The following is a 21,716-nucleotide window of genomic DNA, read 5'->3' as shown; positions in this document are numbered from 1 at the left end:
AACGGACTGCCAAACAGGCTATATTCGTTCCCAACGTCTTCAATTTTGACAAGACAATACATTGAGAAAAATATTATTCAACGGCGTGTTAAAATACAGTAAAAGTGAGCTACCGAGAACTAAAGATATGCATTGTAAAATATACTGATATAATAACAGGTAAAACACAAAGAAAGAGCCACACTCTCAAGAATAGCGCAGGTACATATTGGTAAATGTAACCGCATTGTGACGGGCGTTGATAGAGTGAGAAGGGTACGAGTGTAACGGCAATACGGTACCAACCGGTAATTGGTACAGTAATTGGCAAATCGGCCTTATCGGAATGGTTAGTGGTTTTAGAAAATATTGAAATCGGTTATAACTGGTAACCTGATATATATATATATATATATATATATATATATATATATATATATATATATATATATATATATATATATATATATATATATATATATTTGAATGCATTTATTTATTAAAAAATTAAAATAATAAAATTTAGAATTTTGCCCTTTTACTTCCATTCAAACTTAGGCCAATATATGGAGTCAAAAAATGTTGAAATGCTTTTTAAATAGCTAAAAACGTCTAAATTAAGCTTAAAAAGCAGGCTCAATACCCAAATTAAGCTCCGAAGACCCAATTTTTTAAAATTTTAGTAATTGAGTTTTCACCTATAGATAAGGTGGGATTTGTTTTTTCTCACTCCGTTTAACTTTTATTGTTTTCTTGCTTCTTTCTATGCATGCCACGGTAAAGTCATCCCAACATCATCAATAATGCAGTTGCATCATGATTCATACATGTGTCTATCTCTCACTCACTCTATATGTTTAGGGTAGGAGGAGGATAGTAAGATCAAATATGTACAAAATATGTATGGATAATTGCATTTTAGTCTTCCCGATTTTACACCATCCGATCATACCTTTGGTCACTATTAAATTATCACTTATGTCAAAAGTTTAAACTTGTAGAAATGAACGAATTTAATCATTTGATCAACACTCTAATAATCATCCTCATATATAGGTTCAAACTCTATTTTTAATAAGTGATGCCTAACATGTTAAATATTTAATTGAAATGAATGATAAATCAATTGAGACATGATTTGAACTCAAGACCTCTACTCTGATAGCACGTTAAATCACAATTTACCCTAAAAACTTAAGCTTATAAGAATAAATGAATTTAATTATTTAATCGATACTTTAACTGTCACTATTTCGTTTGGACTCAAATATTAGATTTTTCATTTCAAAGAGTTAATTAATGATGAACTTGGTTTTCAAAATTTAGCAATTTTTTGAGTTGTTCCTGTATTGTTCGGTGTTTGTTTTTACATTGGCTTATATTGGCCAATGATTATCATCCACCCTAAAACGAGTTTAGCACAATAATCGCCAACTTAACTTTCTAACCAAACATGCCCATATCTTTATAATCATGTGCGTTGATTAACGTGATATTATACTCCATCTTTGTAATCATGGCGTATGCCATTAAATGCATTGATAAACCTTGTAGAAATTCTGAAGAAACTAAGTAGTTAATAAATACATTGACTGGTAATGAGCAAAATGTCATGATATGTGTAGAATGAAACCATGTGTTTTCTTTCAATTATATAATGTTCTACTACATATGGACTTCAGCACACGAGTCAAATTAGACTAGAAATCATTAGGTATATGTCTGATGACACTCGCATAATGATCGTGTCGAAGTTACATTTATATGTTTTAAATAATAATTAATTTTTTTTGAATGGTTTATTTATTTCGTTAGTTAATTTTTTAATTAATTTTTGTTTAACTTTATCTTTTTAATCTTGACCCTTTTAAAGCAAAATGCTAGCTCCGCCACTGACTGGTAGAGGAAGCGAAAGGGCGTGCTTTTGGATAATGTGAACTTAAACTTATACAAATGTGATAATGTGAACTCAAACATATAGCTCAATTTATAATTATACATATTTATGAATTATGAATCAACAATTTATAATCTAGATACTTAAATACTCAATCATAATTTAGATACTTAATCATTATATTTAAATATGACTATAAATCGTTAGATAATTAGATTATACTTGATCATTGTACTTAAGTATCTAGATACTTTTAATCCTTATATAACTATGAACTTAATTGGATGTCTAGCATTCCTCATCTATGAGGTATGCTTAATGGTGTGATGGTACTGTACATGTAAGTAGCATAGAATCTTAATGTGGTCTCAGATAGATATAGAGGATGAGTGGGAAAATTAAGGTAAGACAATTGGGAAGACATTTGGGCAGCTAATAAATCTGCCAATATTTAGGGAAAAGATACCACATAGAAGATATCTGCTAATGAATCAGCAAGATTCAGCAAGGGGTTTCTCTTAATAAAAAAAATATATCATAGCTGAATGAAGAAAATGTCAGTGAGATGGAAATTGATTCTTGATCAACTTAAATCCGTTAACAAAATGGCAACCGGATTTACACTTTTCAAATCATTAGTAGGCAAAGTGCAAATCAAATACAAAGTCGTATAAAACAGAATATGAATAATTTTAAAACCTCAAATGTTTTTACAATATGTTAATGAAGCAGAGAATAAATATACATCTTTTGTAAGATATCTCCAAAATATTCACAAGTTCAAAGAACTTTTCCCAACTTCACAAAAAAAAGAAGATATGAGAAAATTCCACTGGCAGCATTTGGCCTCTCAATAAAGTGAGAGCATAACAAAAAAAAGTAGCATTAGCATATAACCCACTTTGCACTAACAAAAAAACACTTCTTGCTTTTCACCCACATCTTGCAGCTGACTTCTCCCACAGATCTACACATCACCCCTGCAAGTTTTAACACACCCATAAGCATTACACAACCATGACTAACAGCCATGTCATTCTTATGTGCACATCAAATATGCATGAAAGAGCATGGTTAAGGGCAAAAAATGATGGCAGCACCATGGGTCTTATTAAAAGTACCTAATGCTCGAGAGCATCATTCTGAGGGCCATAGGTTGACTTTTGATAAATGGGAGCAACTTCCTGGTGTAATTAATAAAGTTTCTTGTCCGTGTCTAAATTTTATGTCCGCACACATTTCCTATAGGTTCTAAGGTTCTTGCAGAGAACTAAAATATCATGACCACCAATATTTCTATAAAATTTACAAATCAAGCTTGTTCGGCATCCAAGCTGTCTTTTTAAGTGCAAGACCTTTAAATTTTTACCACCATATTGAAGAAAGTAGAGCAAGAATGATATGTTTAGGAGTTTATTGCTAAGGCAGCCACACATAGACAAACAAGCTCACCTTATGCAAGACTAGCTACATGCTTTACTGACAAGGGTTTCTGCCTATAACTTGATTACTGCAAGTGAGATTGAGAGTGCTAAAGGATATAGAAGTACCATTCAAGAGTGACTTGTTTTAGGCTTGAACAGACACGCCTAAGGGGACTTGTATTAAAAAATTCCAAGTTGAAGCAAGATTGAATCTTGCGCTCTTTTGTTGGAAATCCACCACAAGGCATGAAAAATCAAGAGAATCCAACATTGATCTCCGGTCTTCCTGATGAGATATCTATGCAGATTCTTGCTAAAATTCCTAGGATCAACTATTTAAATCTCAAGTTGGTGTCTCAGGCCTGGAACACTGCCATTCTGAGTGTTGAACTTGACAATGTGAGAAAAGAACTTGGAACTACAGAGGAATGGCTGTATATATTAACAAAGGTTGAAAATGATAAGCTTCTATGGTATGCTTTATATCCTCTATCCAGAAGATGGCAGAGGCTGCCACCAATGCCGAATTTTGCTTTTGAAGATGAATGTAGAAAGGGTATGAACCCCCTTCGGATGTGGCATATGGTGGGCTCGAGCATCAAAATTGCCGATGTGATAAGAGGTTGGCTTGGGAAGAAGGATACGTTCGATAGAATGAGGCTTTGTGGTTGTCAAAAAAAAAAAAAATTGTTGGAGTGAAGCAGCTGATATGTCAATTGGCAGAGCTTATTGTAAGACAGGCATCTTAAACAATAAGCTTTATGTTGTTGGAGGGGCTACAAAGGGCCCTGGTGGATTGACCCCACTTCAATCTCAAACGTGAGGACTGTATGAGGTAGTTTTCATGTTTAATAGTGCGACCGAAAATCCTAAACCATTAAATTTGGGATAGATCACTCTTGATAATTTTTTTTTAAAAAAAAATTGGTCTCTAACATTATTCATTTATATGTTGGATTAGAAATAACATAAACATGTTTCTAGTTTGGTTCCCAGTATCTGGCTTTGTCTAACCTACTACAATTCCAAATGCAGTTCAATTCAGTTCTGTCCTTATATATATATCTTTTCTTTTGATCCATCCTGAAAGGATCTTTGACCTTAATTTAGAGTTCATAAAGTGCCCGACTTAATACTTAAGATGAATTATTCAACCAAAAAAAAAAAAAAAACTTAAAGATCAAATAAAAATAGAAAAAATTAAAGATGAAATAATACCTTAATTTGCTCCCCGCACTTCTTTCTTGCTTGATTTCTTCTCCAAATCTGTCTTCTTAGGCCTGCAAGTTTAGCACACACCCCATTAGCACTTAGGCAAGACATAAACCCACGAAAATCTGACACATATCCATTTCTCGTGAGGGCAAAATGAAAAAGAAGAGAAGAAGAAACTTACATTATATCGCAATACACTAAGACAGTGGGTGATCCACGGCTTCTTTTTGGTTCCATTGCATATTTTTGGTCCCACACAACTGATATGCCTAATGACTTTGTCTGGGGCATAGGAGAAATCTCAACTATGACACAACGCAGATAATCATTGTCTGAGCACTGTAAGAGACAGAACTTGTGCTTCTCCAGATGGAGGAAGCCAGGATGTCTGGCCTCAGCGCCCAAGATTCCATAATCTTGGAAAAAAAAACACACCGTGTTCTTTTAAAGTGCCTTCTAGCCATAGATTTAAGTTTAAATCATACGCTATAAATAAAATGTCATCTTTAAAAACTTCATCCTCATGCCGTTCAATCCAATATAGCGTATTGCCAACACTTATGGCTCTTTCTCGCCATCTCGTATCACACAATCGGTGGAGCTTGCGCTTAGCTGGTGCAAGCATTCCCCAAGTTCTGTGTTGCACATCATAGGAATAGAAGATAGCAGAACGTTTATCATCCTTTGTATGGTAAGCAACAAGAATCCTTTCTGGACTCTCAAGAGCCGCAGAGATACATATACGCTCTGGATATGCGTAAGGAAAATTGGGAGGGTTAGGAAGAGCTTCCCATTTTCCTTTGGCGGGGTCAAAAACCTCACCCCATTGATGGCGAAAATGTCGATGGTGAAAATCATGATTACGCACATAAATCTTAGTGCGTAGAACAGACACGTCGAAGTGACATCTTCGAGAAAGCATAGGTGGAACACTGACCAATTCTTTAGACACATGAGGAGTAACCCTCAACTTGTAGCTTAATCGAATTGGCCGCGACTGTGCATAGCTCATCCCACCAAAAGAGTAGATGTGGGATCCTAAGAGAGCTAAGCCACAATCAGACGGAACTTTTCCTTTCCAGAAAGGAATTAATGGTTTTTGGGAGATATGGTCGGCAATGTTAAGGGTAAACCACCTTGTTGCCGACCAGCAAATTCCGTCGTCTTCTACCCTAGGGTTCTCCTCATCCACACAGAAAAATATATTGTAAGAAAAAAGACAAGCATGTGAATCAGATGATGGTCTAGTCCGCCGTGGAGGCAGAAGCGTCGCCACCGTGCCAAGGTGTTCATCCTTGTACTTTTTCGTAGTATATTTGGGGGGACTGCCATGTTTGGTGGAGTGGATGGCTTTTCTTTTCTTTGAGGCGAATTGATCCATAGAGAATGAAACAAGGATGGATTTTATGCGGATAACGGAGATTAGGAGACTTTTAGTTGAATAGGAGGTAAAAGAGAAAGATGAGAGCCGTGAGGTAGATGTAACGTTGAGAGGAGGAAGAGAAAGATGAGATATTGTTCAGTAAAAGTAGAAAAAGCAGAAAGAAAATCAAGCAATCTCTGGAGGTATACGTATACCCACAATCTCAAAAGCTTAATCTAGCCCAGACAAATCCCATAAAAATGCACAGATTGAGAGAGAGAGAGAGAGTACCAACAGAGCTCCGGAGACAGAGAACGCCGGTGAAGGATGGCCCGGTGGAGGGTGGCCGACCGCCGAGAGACAACCAACGCCGCCGAGAAAGCTTGTGGCTTTAGGTTTCGGTGGGGAGGAATATTTGGGGGAACGCTTGTTACTTACTTTAGTCTTAAGGTTTTGTTTAAGCTATGGATAATGGGCACAAACGCGCGTTTAACCTATCACAACTGGAATTAGTGAAGTAACCTGCGAAAGAAGTTGATTTTCCAGCCGTTGGATGAGGATGTCAATTTTTTAGCCGTTGGATCATCTAATATAAATTAAATAGGTCGAGAAACAATAAATTAATAGGAGACTTTTAGTTGAATAGGTATTCCCATTTTTTGCGGATTACTAATCCCTAACCATGACGTAAAAGGAGAACAATTACTTTTTAATTACGGAAAAGGAGATAATGACACGTGTGCATCTCTCACCCCTTCTCAAAACCCGAACACCAGTTCATTCACTAACAAGCTTTTATCAGCAACTGAAACCTCTAAAATATGCGTAGGTTTTTATATGTAAAGAAAACTCAGAGAGCCATGATTGAACGTGAAACCTCATTCACCATCTCTAATCTAAAGACCATTAGCATGTAATAAGTACTTCACATAATCATAAAGCCATGAAATTGGAAGTATCTCCTTCCAATCCAATTAACAAATTAAATTCAAACTTGAATAATAAATACATCAACTGTTATTTTGTTTTGCTTATGGACAAGGGGGATAAAAATGAAAACAAATTCCCTGACCAACCTCAAGACCTAAGCTTGAAAGCATATAAACAGAGCTTTCAAACCTGCTGTGCATAATTTATATTGAAAGGAAAAGGAAAAGCAAGAGCAAAAACTTCACAAAAAGAAGATCACAACCGAAATCCACAAAACTAAACTAATATCGCTTCCCAAGAATTACGCCAATGATCACAGAGACCAGAGCTGCTTCGAGGATGAACTTAACGGTCATGAGAGGAGAACCCTCGGCAGATTGAACATGTGTCTCCAAAGAAGATGAGGTTTGAACAGAAGTTGCTTCTGACTTTCTTTTGCTCTTCCTTTTTGATGGAGTGGAAATGGTTGATCCAATGTCCCTGGATTTGACCTCTAATCCTTCCCTGTGTTCAGCTGGACTGCCCCTATCTCTCAAGCTCTTTCACTCGCTTCTCTAGAAGCATGATTTTTTGGTTCTTTGCTTCAAGCTCTTCAAGAGAATGCTTCTGTGCTGCTTCGCTTTCCAACTCCTTTTGAGAATCCTTTTCTTTCCGGTTGGCTGGAAATTTGGACAAAGAACAGTTCAAGAACAAGTGTTTTTAACATCCTTAGATTGAAATTCCATATAGAATAAGTGATTAAAGATCTACAAATAGAGAATCAGGATTCAGGCCACAAAAATCAAACAGGAAAACTGCAATTTTGTTCTGAGAAATGGCTAATTATTGAATTATGAATTATGTCAAAGATAGAAATGAAGCCTTGATTTGAAATTATTTGGCACTGTGGTAATTTGTTTAAATAATGAATAGTGTGTAACCTGTTCGGCAGTGGTGTTCTGAGCAAGTTGTAACTCTTTCTGAAGTTCTAGCACCTTTTCATGTAATAAGAAATCTCTGTCATGGACTTTATGAGCATGATCGTCCAATTTTGAAAGCAATTCTGTCTCTTTTTCAGCGGCAGCCACCTGATGAATGCTTTGAACCTACAATCATCATATCAGTCAGAAATGATACGGCAAGTTCCATTAAATTTTCAACTGAAAAAGTAAAACACTTGAATTGAATTTGCAGAGCTTATTCTCGAAATCCTGGTTCTAGCAACAATTGCGAATCTATTGGAATACCTCTTGTTTCAGTCGATCTTTGCTTTTCACCAATTGTTCCTCAAGTTCCGTGAGACAAGTTTGCAACACAGCCTTCTCAGTAAGCTCAGCCTTGAGTTTTTCAATCTCGGATCTTAGAGCATCTTGTTTTGCATTCTGTTCCTTCAATTGTTCTTCAAGCTGCAATAACAGTCTGAAGTTCCTTCAAGCCATTTTGATATGTTTCAGCAAGTAGGTTGTTCTCTTCCATAACAGAAGATATCTGTATTTTTAAAACATATTTAGAACATCGTGGGGCAAAGAAATGTCCATATCATTGTTCACCAAGGTATATAAAAAAAATTCTCAAAACCCGAGATTGTAGTTTCTGCCCTCCAGAAGCAAGCTGGTGCGCTAAATCTTCTATGGCATTCTTTGAAGAGTTAAGCTCTTCAACTCTGTTTTGTCCTTCTCAGCAAGGGCTGCAGACAGTTTTGCCTGTAAATTGCTCAGTTTGAACTCGTACATGGCCACTTCCTGAGTAAGCTTCATATTTGCCTCAGCCAGCCCCCCACTCTCTTTTTCAAAGTCACTTGACTTGGTTTGTAGTTCCTCAACAATGCTTTCCAGATGCTTTAATTTTGAGAGAGTCTGTTCCAGGTCAATTTCTCGAGCTTCAGCCGTTGTACATGCATCTTGAGCCTGTTCTTCATTCAACTTTATCTGGCTTTCTAGAGTACTTAGCTTCTCAATCAGGTCTTTGGCATCTGAATCTCTGTGAGTGAATCTGTGAATGCCTTCTTGTAACTGTCTTTCTGCTTGCGCAATGCAATCCTGAGCGGCAGACTGTAGTTCAGAGGCTCTTGAGTGCTGGTCAGTTAACTCTGCACCAGTGTTCTTGTCAGAAACAAGTTGTTGAGAAGTGTCTTCCTCCTCTGAAAGAGCAGAGTTTAGCAATTCCTGAAGTTCATCAATCTTGCTTTTAAGCTGAATATTGGTCTCAACTAACAGCTCATTCTCTGAAAAAGATTGAGAAGCTTTATTTCCAGCTATCAAAATCTGTCCTCTGAGTTCTTCATTTATGCTTTCTAAAGAAGCCAATTTCAATAAAGTTTCATCCAATTCTTCCTTCGAAGATGCAGATTTTCCTACTGCTGCACCTACCTGCTCTTCATAAATCTTTACTTGGTCTTCATGAATCTTCAATTTCTCAAACAAATATTTCGCCTCAGAATCCCTGTTGTTGAAGTTTGATATAGTTTCCTGGAGTCTACTCTCAGAATCTCTTGCTGGGGATTCATGTAAAAGTTCAAGCTCTGAGTTTCTTGCAATAGTTTGCTCTATCACTTTTCCATGTTGCTCTAGTTGCTCCTCCGCAGATTTAAGCTTCTCAACTCTCTCATTGCAGCAGCCTTAAGATCATTTTCAATGCTTGCCAACTTCTGTTGCATCAGATTCAATTCACTTCTTGAAACCTCTAATAGATTTTCTGCTTCAGCAAGCATCTTGCCAGAACTGATCGATGCATCTTCTAGCCTTCCTTTCTCATCTGTTGCTATATTCAAGGACTCGGTCAACTCTCTTTCCTTTTCATTGGCCATCTGCAATACAACTTCAAGGCTCGATGCTCTAGCTTCGAATGCCTCAAGTTCTGATGCAAGTTCTGATACCATGTCAGAGTATTTCTTGGAATCTATGTCTGCATCTCCGCATTTCTTTTCTAATGTGCTTATCCGGTCTTCAAGTTCATGAATTCTATACTTCCTGTTTCGAGGAACAATTCTAACTCGCTCACCTTTTTACCAGCATCCTCCATTTTGGAATGAGATACCTGGACCAAATCTTCTAGTTCAAGGCTGCGCTGATGTTTCATATTGGCTTGATCCTCATGTTCAGCACATTTTCTCACAGCGATCTTCAACTCCTTCTCAAGCTCCGAATTCAAGATTGAGGACTGGTTTAGAGCTGATTCCAGCTGGTTTATCTTTTCCTGGTATTCCTGCATTTGGCCATTCAGCTGAACTTTTTCTTCCTCGACCACTCTCGATGTAGCATTTAATTCAGATATCTTCTCAGAAAGTACTGTCAATTCTCTTTCAGCATGACTGCATTTTAGTTCTGCAAATTTTAACTGTTGCTCAAGCTCCACAATCTTTTGTTCTACTGCTATAAATCTTGTCTCAAACTCTCTCAGTTGTGATTTTGCCTCATCTGCTGCTGCATTTGAGGCCTGGATTATATCCTCGAGCTCAAGATTCTTTTGAGCTGCAGTTGCTGCGGCAGCTCTGGATTCACTATGAAGATCTTCCAGAGACCGCAACTTCTATTCAAGTTCTGCATTATTTGACAAAGCTTGAGGCAAAAGAGAATCTGTTTTACAGAAATTCGCATCTGAAAGCCTCAATTTTTCCTCCAGATTGATGTGCAACTTCGCCATTTGCTTTGTATTTCTAGTAATATCTGCCAAAGCTGCTTCAAGAGCTTCTTTTTCTTTGATCACATTAGCTAATTCGTGATGTTCAACTAAAACTTGTGCTTCCTGGGTTTTTAACGCAGTCTCAACCAATTCCTCTTGAAGCAGCAATTCCTCTTGAATGGCAGAAAGCTCTGTTGCAGTAGTTTTAAGTGCTTCTTCAACCTTCTGATTTTCAGCAATCTTGTCACACAGGCCCTTGAGTTCTTGTAGGGAAGCCATTTGATGTTCCACTTCTTTTGCACTCAGTTTTGCCACTTCAAGCAATCTCTCAAATTCCAAGGCCTTCTTCGTCTCCAATTCAGCATGTGATCCACTTTGTTTATGCAAATCCTCAAACTTTTCCAACTCACCTGCAGAACATTGCAGCTCATCCTCCAACTCCTCCTTTATCCTCTTTCCGGAGCTTTCTAGCTCAAGGCTGAGACCATCAAATGCCTCTTTCACCTCAGTCAACTCCATGGTTTTGGCTTCTTGAGCTTGCAGGGTGTTTAGCTGCACACTGTATTTCTCGTCGGCTTCCATAATATGCTCTTGCAGTTTCTTGTGACTGAGTTCAAGCTCTTCATACTTCTTTCCACTTTCTGCCAACTTCTCCTTTGTCAGCGAGACGTCATCCTTCAGCTGAGAGTTCTCAGATTCAGAATGCTTTAATGTTCCAGCTAGTCTTTCCAATTCAAACTCAAGTTCTCTCATCTTCTCTTGGGCTTCTACTAATTCTCTGCTCTGATTGCTTGAACTTCTCTCAATGGCAGATGGCTTGTTATCCTCTGCAGATGCTATTACAACAGTATGTGACGCATCCTTCACATCTATAGATTCCTTCTCAACTTTTATGAATTCTCCATCAGTTTCTTCCTCTTCTTTCTTTCCCTCTTTTCCTAATTGAGGTAAGCCTCCATTTGTTACCTGTTACAAGATCATTGGAGTCAATATCAACTACTAAACAATATAAACTATGCATTCATCGTTGCCATGTTGTGATTGTTGAAACTATGTACGTTGGTGAAAACTAAAGAGAAAAGAGAGAAAATAACACAGAATTTTATGTGGTACGGCTCTGTGCCTACGTCTACACGAGTGAGCGGCTTTTGCACCATATGTAACAAAGAATAAGGTCACATTATTACATACATGCTGGCACGAGTTAAAGTCCTAACCTGGCATATTAAAGTCTCCAATATATTGCTTTCAACTGATTCATAAAAATGAGATTGACTACAAATTTATCAGTTTCCCATAGACCCCTCTCCCATTGTTTGATATATGTATAGTGACAATTTTCTTTTCTCTGTACAACACAGTGACAAGTTCACAATAATAATGGGAGTCACATAAGTATCTGGTGTAGCTTGGAGGTAAGATCAAAAGAAGATTTATATATAACAAGAGCAACAGATATTATAAAGCAAATACAGAAATTATATTTAAAAGGCAAGGGCTGTCACAAAGTACAGGAGCATCCTTGGCAACTAAACTTTTACAGTCATTAAACAAATATAAGATTGCAGTAATTACCTCGGCATTACTTTCAGCATCCTCAGCAGCCTTCTTAACCGGAACTTCTGAGCTCAGTAGTGTGTCGTCTTCCATATTAAAACCAAGATGCAAATAACAGCAAAAGAAAAATTTATTTAAGAGTTAGATTAAGCAAAAGAAATACAGCAGGAATGTAAGTGTGCTCACTTAAATATATCATTTTCTAGAGCACAAAAAGAAACTCTAAAACAAAATATTGAACTGCATTTATTGTGACATCACAAGGCAGTTCCATATTTCATTTGCAAAATTGCTAATGAGTTTCACATTTTTTTAAATTCATTATGGGAAGACACATAGATGTAAAGTCTTTAATTTGCCGTTAAATGAAATGGTACATGTTGGGCTTGTCGACCCAGTGCCTGGTCCATCAACCTACTAATCTAGAACATCTAAATAACTCTACAATAAATCCCTTCCGAGTTCCTAAGCGACGACAATAACTGTCCCCATGATTCTTAGTGAAGGGGGTCGTGGGGTGTGAGGAATATTCACAGTAGAAAAATTCCTATTCCTAGTGAAGGTGCAACACATGGTAAACAGTTATGGCAACATTTGTTATAAAAAGCAAAAAACATAAGTAAAAGGAGAACTTCGTCCCCTTTCTTTCGACCTTATCTTGTTTTCCTTACTGTTTTTCCTTTTGATTTATACTGACTTCAAAATTGGAGCTATCCCCCGTCGGCTTGCTCCTATAAGTTTTTTTTGCTCATTTTTTCTCTTTTTACAGGCACTTCCTATCGGTACCTTGGCGCACAATTAACTGTTCTAATAGTACAAAATGTTTCATTGTCTTTTAGTGGAATTTTCTCTTCCATGTAACAGGAAATATTTTGTCTTGAAATACGAAGCAGCTAAACTTTATTCTATAAGGTGACTCGTAAACAAAGGTTATCCTACTATAGAGAATAGGTAGAGTTGGCAATTTTTGACACGACCCGCGAACTCGGCACGAACACAACACGGGAAAATAGGGTTTGGGTTTAACATAATCGGGTTCGGATCATAATCGGGTCGACCCGATTATGACCCGGTTATTATTAAAAAAAAAAGTAGAACTAGAATCAGTAGAATGAAGAATCTAGAAACGGTGTCAATTGAATTCACTCGAAAGAAAGAAACCAGAAGGAAAGGAACCCTAGCCCGTTAGCCGCACCGGCCCACATGCTCGTCGCCCGTCGCCTGCACTTTCGAGTGAAACCAGAAGGAAAGCTGGAAAGGAACCAAAAGGAAGACGAAATTGAAGAGTATTGAAGTTGAACTGGCATCTCTACAGATTTCAGGTGCTAGGGAGTTTGTTGAATCTCTTTCACGGTTAATTTGTCAAGGAATTTGACTAGTAACCGTGTGCATCTTGCCCCCATATGTAGCTTTAGTCTTCAGGGGAAAAAAGTTATTTTCTTTTGTAGAATCTGCCTTGGACATTTTTTTATAACTTTTCTTGAATGTTGCATAAGGGTGAGAATCTGCTAAGCAGATCGTCTTTTAGTACTGCATTATGTTCCAACCATAAAGACAGTTCAATCTGTATCTCTCTCAAGTGTTTGTATTTGGGTATTTGGGTATTTGGGTTTGACATCTGATTTTGATGATTGGTTTTTGCCACTTCCTTCTTGCTTCTTATCATTTAGTTTCTACAACTCTGCATGCAAATCCTAGATTGAAGTCTGAAACTTTTGTATATGATGATCCGAAGTACTAAGCCTCAGCCAGAACTCTAGATCTTCTTTCATACAGCAACCATACTATGAAATTGATGTCGGGTCGGATCGTATCAGGTTAACAAGTACCCGTTTATGTAATCGGGTCGGCTGGGTAGAGACGAACCCGAATTGCCAAGCCTAAGTATAGGCATCTTTTTTTTTTTTTTTTTTTTTTTTATAAATAAGAATTCATTAAAAAGGACAGAGGGGCGCAACCCTTATACACGGGAAGTATACAAGAGAGCCCCAAAAAGGGACTAGAAGAGAATAAATTAAAAAATTCTACGTAAAAAAAACCATTCAAGCAATGATGAGACGATATCCAAAGATATAACATATTAAGCAAATGCTTCCGTAGTTCCACCATTGATGTCTCTACATCTTTAAAGAGCCGCGCATTCTGCTCCTGCCAAATACACCACAATAAACACAATGGAGCTAACCGCCAAGCTTCTTTAGCACGACCATACCCAACCGACGCGCCCCAACTAGTCAACAACTCCAACACCGTTCGTGGCATAACCCACTCTATCCCAAATAAAATAAAAATGCAACTCCAAAGATCACGGGCGAATTCAAAAGTGAAGCAATAGATGATCCATAGACTCCCTATTCTTCTTACACATACAACACCACTCAATCACTATGACATTCCTCTTAAGCAAGTTATCATGTGTCAAAATTTTAGCCAAAGCTGCTGACCATACAAGGAAAGCCACCCTTGTCGAAGCCTTAACAAGCACTTCATAATAGGATCTCACCTCAAATAAATCCCTTTTAGAGGGGTTCTAAACTAACCTATCGCCCTCTCCATGTCGAACCAAAGTGGAGTAAAGACGCTCGAAGAAAGAAAGAATCATCTCCATCTCCCAATCCTGGATTTGCCTCGTAAAAAGAACGTTCCATTGAATAACTACATTATAAACGACCAAGTTATCCACCACCGTCGCATCTTTGTTCCTTACAATACTAAACAGAACTGGAAAGCACCGATTCAAAGATCTATCCCTACACCACCAATCATGCTAGAAACTAATATATGACTCATCCCCCACCTCAAAACGAACAAAATTACAAAACTTCTCCCACCCCCTCCTAATATGTTTCCACACACCCACTCCAAAGGAACCCGACACCTCTTTCGAACACCAACCACCCTTAAGGCTCTCAATTTTGCGTCAATCACCAATCGCCATAAAGCCTCTCTCTCCCTACCATATCTCCACAACCATTTGCCCAGAAGTGCTCGAAACTGGATGAAATTGTAAACTCCCAACCCACTTGAATGCAATGGAGTACAAATCCTATTCCATTTCACTAAATGAAATTTGGCCTCATCCCCAATCCCACCACCATTAATCAATAAAACATAGATTTTTCTAATTAAAAGCTACATATCTGTCTTCATACAGCAATTGGAGCAACAATGTTCTAGAAAAAGATATGTGGGTATTTGACTAATATTAGTTAGACGTGGCACTATGTTGTAGCTTTTATAATGCTCTTACATCTTTAAGAAAATGAAGAAAAAAAAAATTGGGGGAGGAAGTTATTAGATGTGTAAATAGTCCAAATTATTGATGAGTACCCTAGAACCACTACATCTTAGACGATAATTTGTCGTACAAGATTAGGATGTCACTGGATTTGTCACTATAAATTAGAAACCATTCCATTCGGACTAATAGAAATAAATAATTTTGAAATCCAGCAAGAAAAACAAAATTTAAGTTCTATCAAACAGAATTATAAGTTCAAAAAGTCCATTATGAGTTGTTCCGATTAATTTAAGATGCAATCCAACATATTCATCCAAATGCAATTAAAAAACACATTACATGGTTGCAATATAGATTCAGTGGGTATGTATCTAGGACAAGTATTTGTGCAGCTGGCCAGCCATAAACCCAAGGATAAGCACAAGATGTAAAATATTCTAAGATGAACCCAACAAGTAAAAATAATAAGTTCGATAAAATTGAATTAAAAGTTCACACAATCTAATTATGAGTGGTCCCAATTCATTTAAGATGTCCCATGTATTCATCCCAATGCAATTACAAAACACATTACACAATTTCAATAGAGAATAGTGGATATGCGTTTAGGACAAGTTTTCGCGCAGCTAGCCAGACACAAGGCTAAGGATAAGAGCACTCAAACAATGTAAAGATTCTAAAATGATCCATTTTTAGACATTGCATAACTGAACAGAAAAATATGTCTAAGTTGATTATACTGCTTACATTTCGATATACAACAAATGCATAGAGGTGTTACATCAAAGTTATCATATAAAAGGTCTGTAAGTTTTTGCATGAAGGACCTGACAGGAAAAAAATGAACTTCATCATAATACTCAAAGCAAAGCATTCAATTTTTTATTTTTTATTTTTATAATAAAGGTATTGTCTATTTATACATTCTTCGTTATGCAAGACGCTTCTAGGACTATCTCATTGAAATCCATTAACAGCAACATCAACTTCATATAGAAATTTATGGATGGTGCAATTGTCCTTGTTTATTTTAAGATCTGTGCTCTGAATATTTATAACATAGTATTTTCTTTGGAAGTTAAGACAAAGATTATGGCATTCATGGGAGACAAAACTACTTGATTTCATAGTTATGTTGATGGAGGCGTTGAGCCGTATAATTTCTACTGCAGTCAGTGGGGGTTTGCTGGAAGGTTTCAAAGTGGGTAATACTACTTTTTCGCATCTTCTGTTTGCCGATGATACTCTAATTTTTTGTAGCGCTCATTCTTCTTAGTTGCATTATTTGCGGAGTCTCTTCTTTCTGTTTGAAGCTGCTTCGAGATTGAAGGTTAATTTGGCGAAGGTTAATTTGGCAAAGTATAATTTAATTCCAATGGGGAATGTAGATCAAGTGGGAAGGTTAGCCGGCATTCTAGGGGGTGGGGTTGCTTCCTTGCCGGTGAAGTATCTTGGTCTTCCTTTGGGGCCTTCCTATAAGTCTACTCATATCTGGGACGGGGTAATCAAGAAGATAGACCATCGACTGGCTAGTTGGAAAAGGTTATACCTCTCCAAGGGTGGTAGAGTAACCCTTATTAAGAGTACCCTCGCCAATTTTCCTACTTATTATTTGTCTTTGTTCCCTATTCCGGGTAGTGTTGCTGCTCGTATTGAGAAGCTTCAACGGGATTTTCTTTGGGTGGGATGGGTGAAGAGTTCAAATATCACTTGGTGAGTTGTGCGAAGGTTTGTACCCGAATTTCAGAAGGGGGGCTGGGTATTAGAAACTTGATGCTCTTCAACTGCGCTTTGTTAGGAAAATGGTTATGGCGGTTTGGAATTGAGAGAGATGCTTGGTGGAGAGTTGCGGTGGATTCCAAGTTTGGCAATTTGTGGGGCAGGTGGTTCTCCCTTGAGCCTGTAGGTGCTTTTGGAGTAGGGTTGTTGAAAAATATCAGGAAAGGGTGGGAAACTTTCTCTAGTTTTGCTAGGTTTGAGGTGGGAGATGGGGTGAGGATAAGATTTTGGCATGATCTGTGGTGCGAGATACGGTTCTGATGGAAGTTTTTCCTGATCTCTTTGGTATTGCTCGGGTGAAGGATGCTTCAGTAGCGGATAATATGGAGGTTTTGGGTGGTTCTATTAAGTGGAACGTGAGCTTTGTTAGAGAGATGCATGATTGGAAAGTGGATGTCTTTGCTTCCCTCTTCCAGGTGTTGCACTCAGCCATGGTGAGTAGAGATCGTGCAAATAGGCTCTAGTGGGTCCCTTCCAAGAAAGGTTTGTTCAAGGTCAAATCCTTTTTCAGCTCTTTAGCTTGCTCTGAAGGTAGACGTTTCCCTTAGAAAAGTGTGTGGCGAACTCAAGCTCCTTCGAGGGCGGCTTTTTTTGCGTGGTTTGCATCCCTAGGTAAGATCCTTACTGTGGACAATCTCAGGAAGAAGCATATTGTCATTGTGGACAGATGTTGCTCGTGCAAGAAAAATGGGGAATCTGTAGATCACCTTCTTCTTCACTGTGATGTGGCTTCCATTCTATGGAATAACATTTTTACTCGTTTTGGTATGTCGTGGGTTATGTCTAGAAGAGTTATCGACTTATTTGCCTGTTGGTGGAAGTCTGGAAGGCCGAGGAGTGCTGCGATTTGGAAGATGGTGCCAATCTGTATTTTGTGGTGTGTTTGGAAGGAAAGAAATCGTAGGTGTTTCGAGGATTTTGGAGAGTTCAATGGAGGATATTTTTGTTTCATTTCTTCATACGCTGTATCTTTGGATGGTGGCTTTTTTGTCCCCATTGTCGATTAGCTTTACTGATTTCCTTGTTCATTTTTCCATTCCTAGTTAGGAGTTTCTTTTTGTATTCTTCTAGTGTACTTAGGGGTGCCTTATGTTTTCAATAATACTAAATTTACTTGTCAAAAAAAAAGTTAACCCGATTTGTATAGGCTACAAGTAGTAGAACAATTAAAGAAAAAGATATCTATGATTTCACATGGGTTTATAACCTAATTAATTGAATAGCATATAGATGTTACTCTGCAAATTAAATGCAAGAATAGTTTCCCACCAAATATTTCTATGCTACATTGCCACCGGCTAAAATGAAAGACTGGGCACAAAGAAAAGAAAACATGCATTCTAAAAGCTTTAATCATGTCAACAAGTACTTGCTCATTTCAAGTTCCCACATAAGAAACCACAATGCAAACCTAAGATTCTACTGTCTGCCATTGCACACTTCTTGTTTTGCCATTCATCTTGAAAATATAAAATTCCCCTTTAATGCACCATGTTAGATTTGAAGAAGCCATGCAATATCTAAACTTCTGATGGATAAAACTTGCATGATCCCAACATTTTAGTGAGATGGTATCAGCATCTGCAGAAAACCAGCCTTGCACTCTACATAAAAACCATTGAAGCAGATTATGGGCAAGGCCCTCCATCCTATATGCAAGGGTCAATTTAAGTAAATCATATTTTGACTGTCAATAAATGCAGAAACGAAACAATTATGGAAATTAATGTGATTGAACCTCAATTCTGGCCTCCTTCCAAAAACAATTGAGAAAGCACGGATCCCCCTGGGGCGTATGTCCCCCACTAGTTCATGCGTTTGGGGCGTAGATCCCCCTGGGGCGTATGTCCCCCTTCTAGTTCATGCCTATGGGGCATAGATCCCCCTAATAGTTTGTTTATGCGTTCATGTTTCATGCTCAATGCTCATGCTTAAATACTATACATTTAATTTCATAATCATGCTTTTAACACATGCTTTCTTTATAAATCATAAACAGTTCTACTTGTCATTTCCTAGACAATTTTCATAACTTAAATTTCCAACTTATACTTGCTCTAAAATCACATATCATATTCATATTTCAAAACATCATCATAATTTCAATATACTCAAAAGTACTCAAAGCATCCAAAACAAATCATAATCAACATACAGTTGGTTCAGGTTTGTAAAACACTATACATTTTACAATTCATCATATATGAAAATAACACTTCTCAGTGAGTAGAATACTCACCTTGGCTGTGCGGATATTAAGCACTAGGTCTCCTAGACACCACCATACAATGCATTACTGTAAAAACAATACATTGCACATTATTGACAACTTCTAATATTAGACTCACATATAGCTCTTAAATTGCTCAAGAGCTAACCCATGGAAAACCCATAATATTTTAAGGGTTCCAAACGCTTACTCATAAATCCTAGACACTAAAACTCAAACAATATTAACTCAAAGTATTTACTAAGAGTTAGATATTAAAATAACTATTTAATTATTTACCTATAATATCAATGTCTAACCCATAATTAATTCCACTAACTCGTACATTATTTTCACAAACACTTTTATAATAATATTAGCCTTAAAATTATAGTCATTAATTTCTAGATTATTTCTCACTAACCTTTTCTCAATATTATTAACCCTAATATTATTTCATAAATATTTTTACATTAATTACTAACATATTAACATGATTTAATCATCTAGATTTTTAATCACTTAAAAACCCCAAATTAGTTTAACCTATCAAATTAGGGTCTATAAACTTTAAATCATAATTTATAAACACTACCTCAAACACAATATTATTAACCCAATAGCTTTTACTAAGGGTTAATCACAATAAATAGCATTTTAACAAAATACCCGAAAACTAATGTCTATAAAAACTTACCAAAAATTCGCCAAGCAAAGACCAAATGCTCGGGAAGCTCCTAGCAACTCCAAACTACCCAAAATCTAGAGAAAACGCCAAGTTAAACTCATCTCTATAAGATTTATAAAAAATCTCCAAAAATGCTAGTTTAGCGATTTACCTCAAAACGATCGGTAGAAACGTAGATCAAGCTTCGTAGATCATGTTACCGAAGTCGGATCAAAGATCGGACCGTTGGATCTTCGTAGATCAAGGATTTTCTATAAAAATCCATAAGAGAAAAATAAGGAAGAGAGGCACTGCCTCTCCGAAAAAAATAGAAAAGGCCAAATGGCCTTTTCTTCGGAAAACAAGGCGCACTGCGCCTTGTTGTTCATTATTTTTTTTTTTTTGACTGGAAGGGCCAAGTGGCCCTTCCTTTAAGTGAAGGTGGGGCGCCCACACTATATATATATATATATATATATATATATATATATATATATATATATATATATATATATATATATATATATATATATATATATATTTTAATTTTACTTTTAACTTTTCTTTTTCTTTTAATTCAATTTAATTTTATTTCTTTTTGTTATTTCATTTTCTTTTCTTATTTAATTTTATTAATTAATTTCTTTTATGTTTATTTTTCATTTCTAATTTATTTTCGATTATTTCTATTTTCTATTTTATTTGGATTTTAAAAATATTACTTTTTACATTTTAATAATACCAAAATTATTTTAACTATTCATTTACTCAAATTTTATACTCTAAATATTAAATAATGTCCCGGACATTACAGGATGGACATATCTTCCGCATATTCCTGTCTTATTTTATCTATCTGCATTCATGAAAGAAAAACCAAGTCAATGAATGATTAGACAAAATACCATTTGAAGCTCAATTACTAGAAGCACAAGATCCTATTTGAGTGCATTTGCAGCAACTACATTTGACTTTGACAATGTTATCTAGGAAGAAAACTAAAAAAGTAAAATCAAATAATTAAAAATAAAAGATCACTTGCCTCCTCCAAAATGCTCTCAAATGCTTCACCAACTTTAGTGGCTAACTCTGGAGGCACTTGATTCCCTTCCATATCAAAGAGAGTATAGCTGCAAAGAAGAAAGAAAATATGAAATCAAAACAATTATCCATTAAGAGCTCGAAATTTAGAGATTGAAGGAAGAATTACTTCAGAGTGTAGGAATTCCAGTTACTGGAGGAAATGTCACAAAATAAAAATGAAGCTTAAACTCTCGATGTTACAAATGCAATCCATACAAGGAGAAAATCTTATGAAGTGAAATTACTGCTATTTTTACCGGAAGACACAACACAATAACATAAAATAATACTTAGGAACTTTTAATCAGTGACAACACAATCAACTAAATCTCTCTCTCTCTCTCTCTCTCTCTCTCTCTCTCACACACACACACACACACACACACACAAACATCAAACCATAAATTAGAGGTAGCAAAATTCCTTCCACATTAGAACTAGTATTAGTTCGTTATCCAGTAAGCTTAGATGAAACTAAGCTTAACTACGCTTGTCTTTGCTGAACTTAAGGTGACACTAAAATCCTGAATCACCAGAAACAATATATCAGCTTCAACCAGGCATATAACAGCTAATTATGCAGGCCTTCTGACACTAGATCACGTCTAAGACTGAATAGTCCTAACTCCACCTCTACAGCTCAACTAAACTATGCGTTAACCTCAACTAAATTGGGGTCAGCTTCATACATCACGTTTTCAACAACTCTGGGTCAATCACATTTATCATTTTCCCACAGTCGTAATACAAACAATGAGGCAGCTTTTTAGCA

At 36.7% G+C, this 21,716-nt stretch overlaps 1 protein-coding gene and 1 pseudogene across 2 annotated transcripts; both read right to left on the bottom strand.

Moving 5' to 3' along the window:
* Positions 1 to 2,545: 2,545 nt before the first annotated feature.
* Positions 2,546 to 6,372, bottom strand: LOC133861633 (uncharacterized). 2 transcript variants are annotated; one of them, XR_009899047.1, is made up of 4 exons: positions 6,170 to 6,371; positions 4,697 to 5,150; positions 4,519 to 4,580; positions 2,546 to 2,856 (listed from the first exon to the last, which is right to left on the bottom strand). XR_009899047.1 is itself a non-coding variant. In XM_062297424.1 (3 exons), exon 1 carries the CDS (start codon positions 5,894 to 5,896, stop codon positions 4,910 to 4,912), a length of 987 nt encoding a protein of 328 aa, XP_062153408.1. In that variant the 5' UTR covers positions 5,897 to 6,372; the 3' UTR covers positions 2,546 to 2,856; positions 4,519 to 4,580; positions 4,697 to 4,909. The 2 variants fall into 2 exon arrangements, 1 of the variants encoding a protein (XP_062153408.1); XM_062297424.1 differs by having other exon boundaries at positions 4,697 to 6,372.
* A 442-nt stretch (positions 6,373 to 6,814) lies between these two features.
* LOC133861632 (uncharacterized) lies at positions 6,815 to 13,859 on the bottom strand (annotated as a pseudogene).
* Between the last annotated feature and the right edge of the window lie 7,857 nt (positions 13,860 to 21,716).

The sequence above is a fragment of the Alnus glutinosa genome, chromosome 2, assembly GCF_958979055.1.
Source record: "Alnus glutinosa chromosome 2, dhAlnGlut1.1, whole genome shotgun sequence".
Taxonomy (NCBI): Eukaryota; Viridiplantae; Streptophyta; class Magnoliopsida; order Fagales; family Betulaceae; genus Alnus; species Alnus glutinosa.
The sequence above is the reverse complement of the archived record's forward strand: the minus strand, read 5'-3'. Positions and strand labels throughout refer to the sequence as shown.

What these genes read in the sequence shown, in the direction of transcription:
- LOC133861633 (XM_062297424.1), bottom strand. Translation starts at nt 5,896, where the DNA reads ATGGATCAATTCGCCTCAAAGAAAAGAAAAGCCATCCACTCCACCAAA.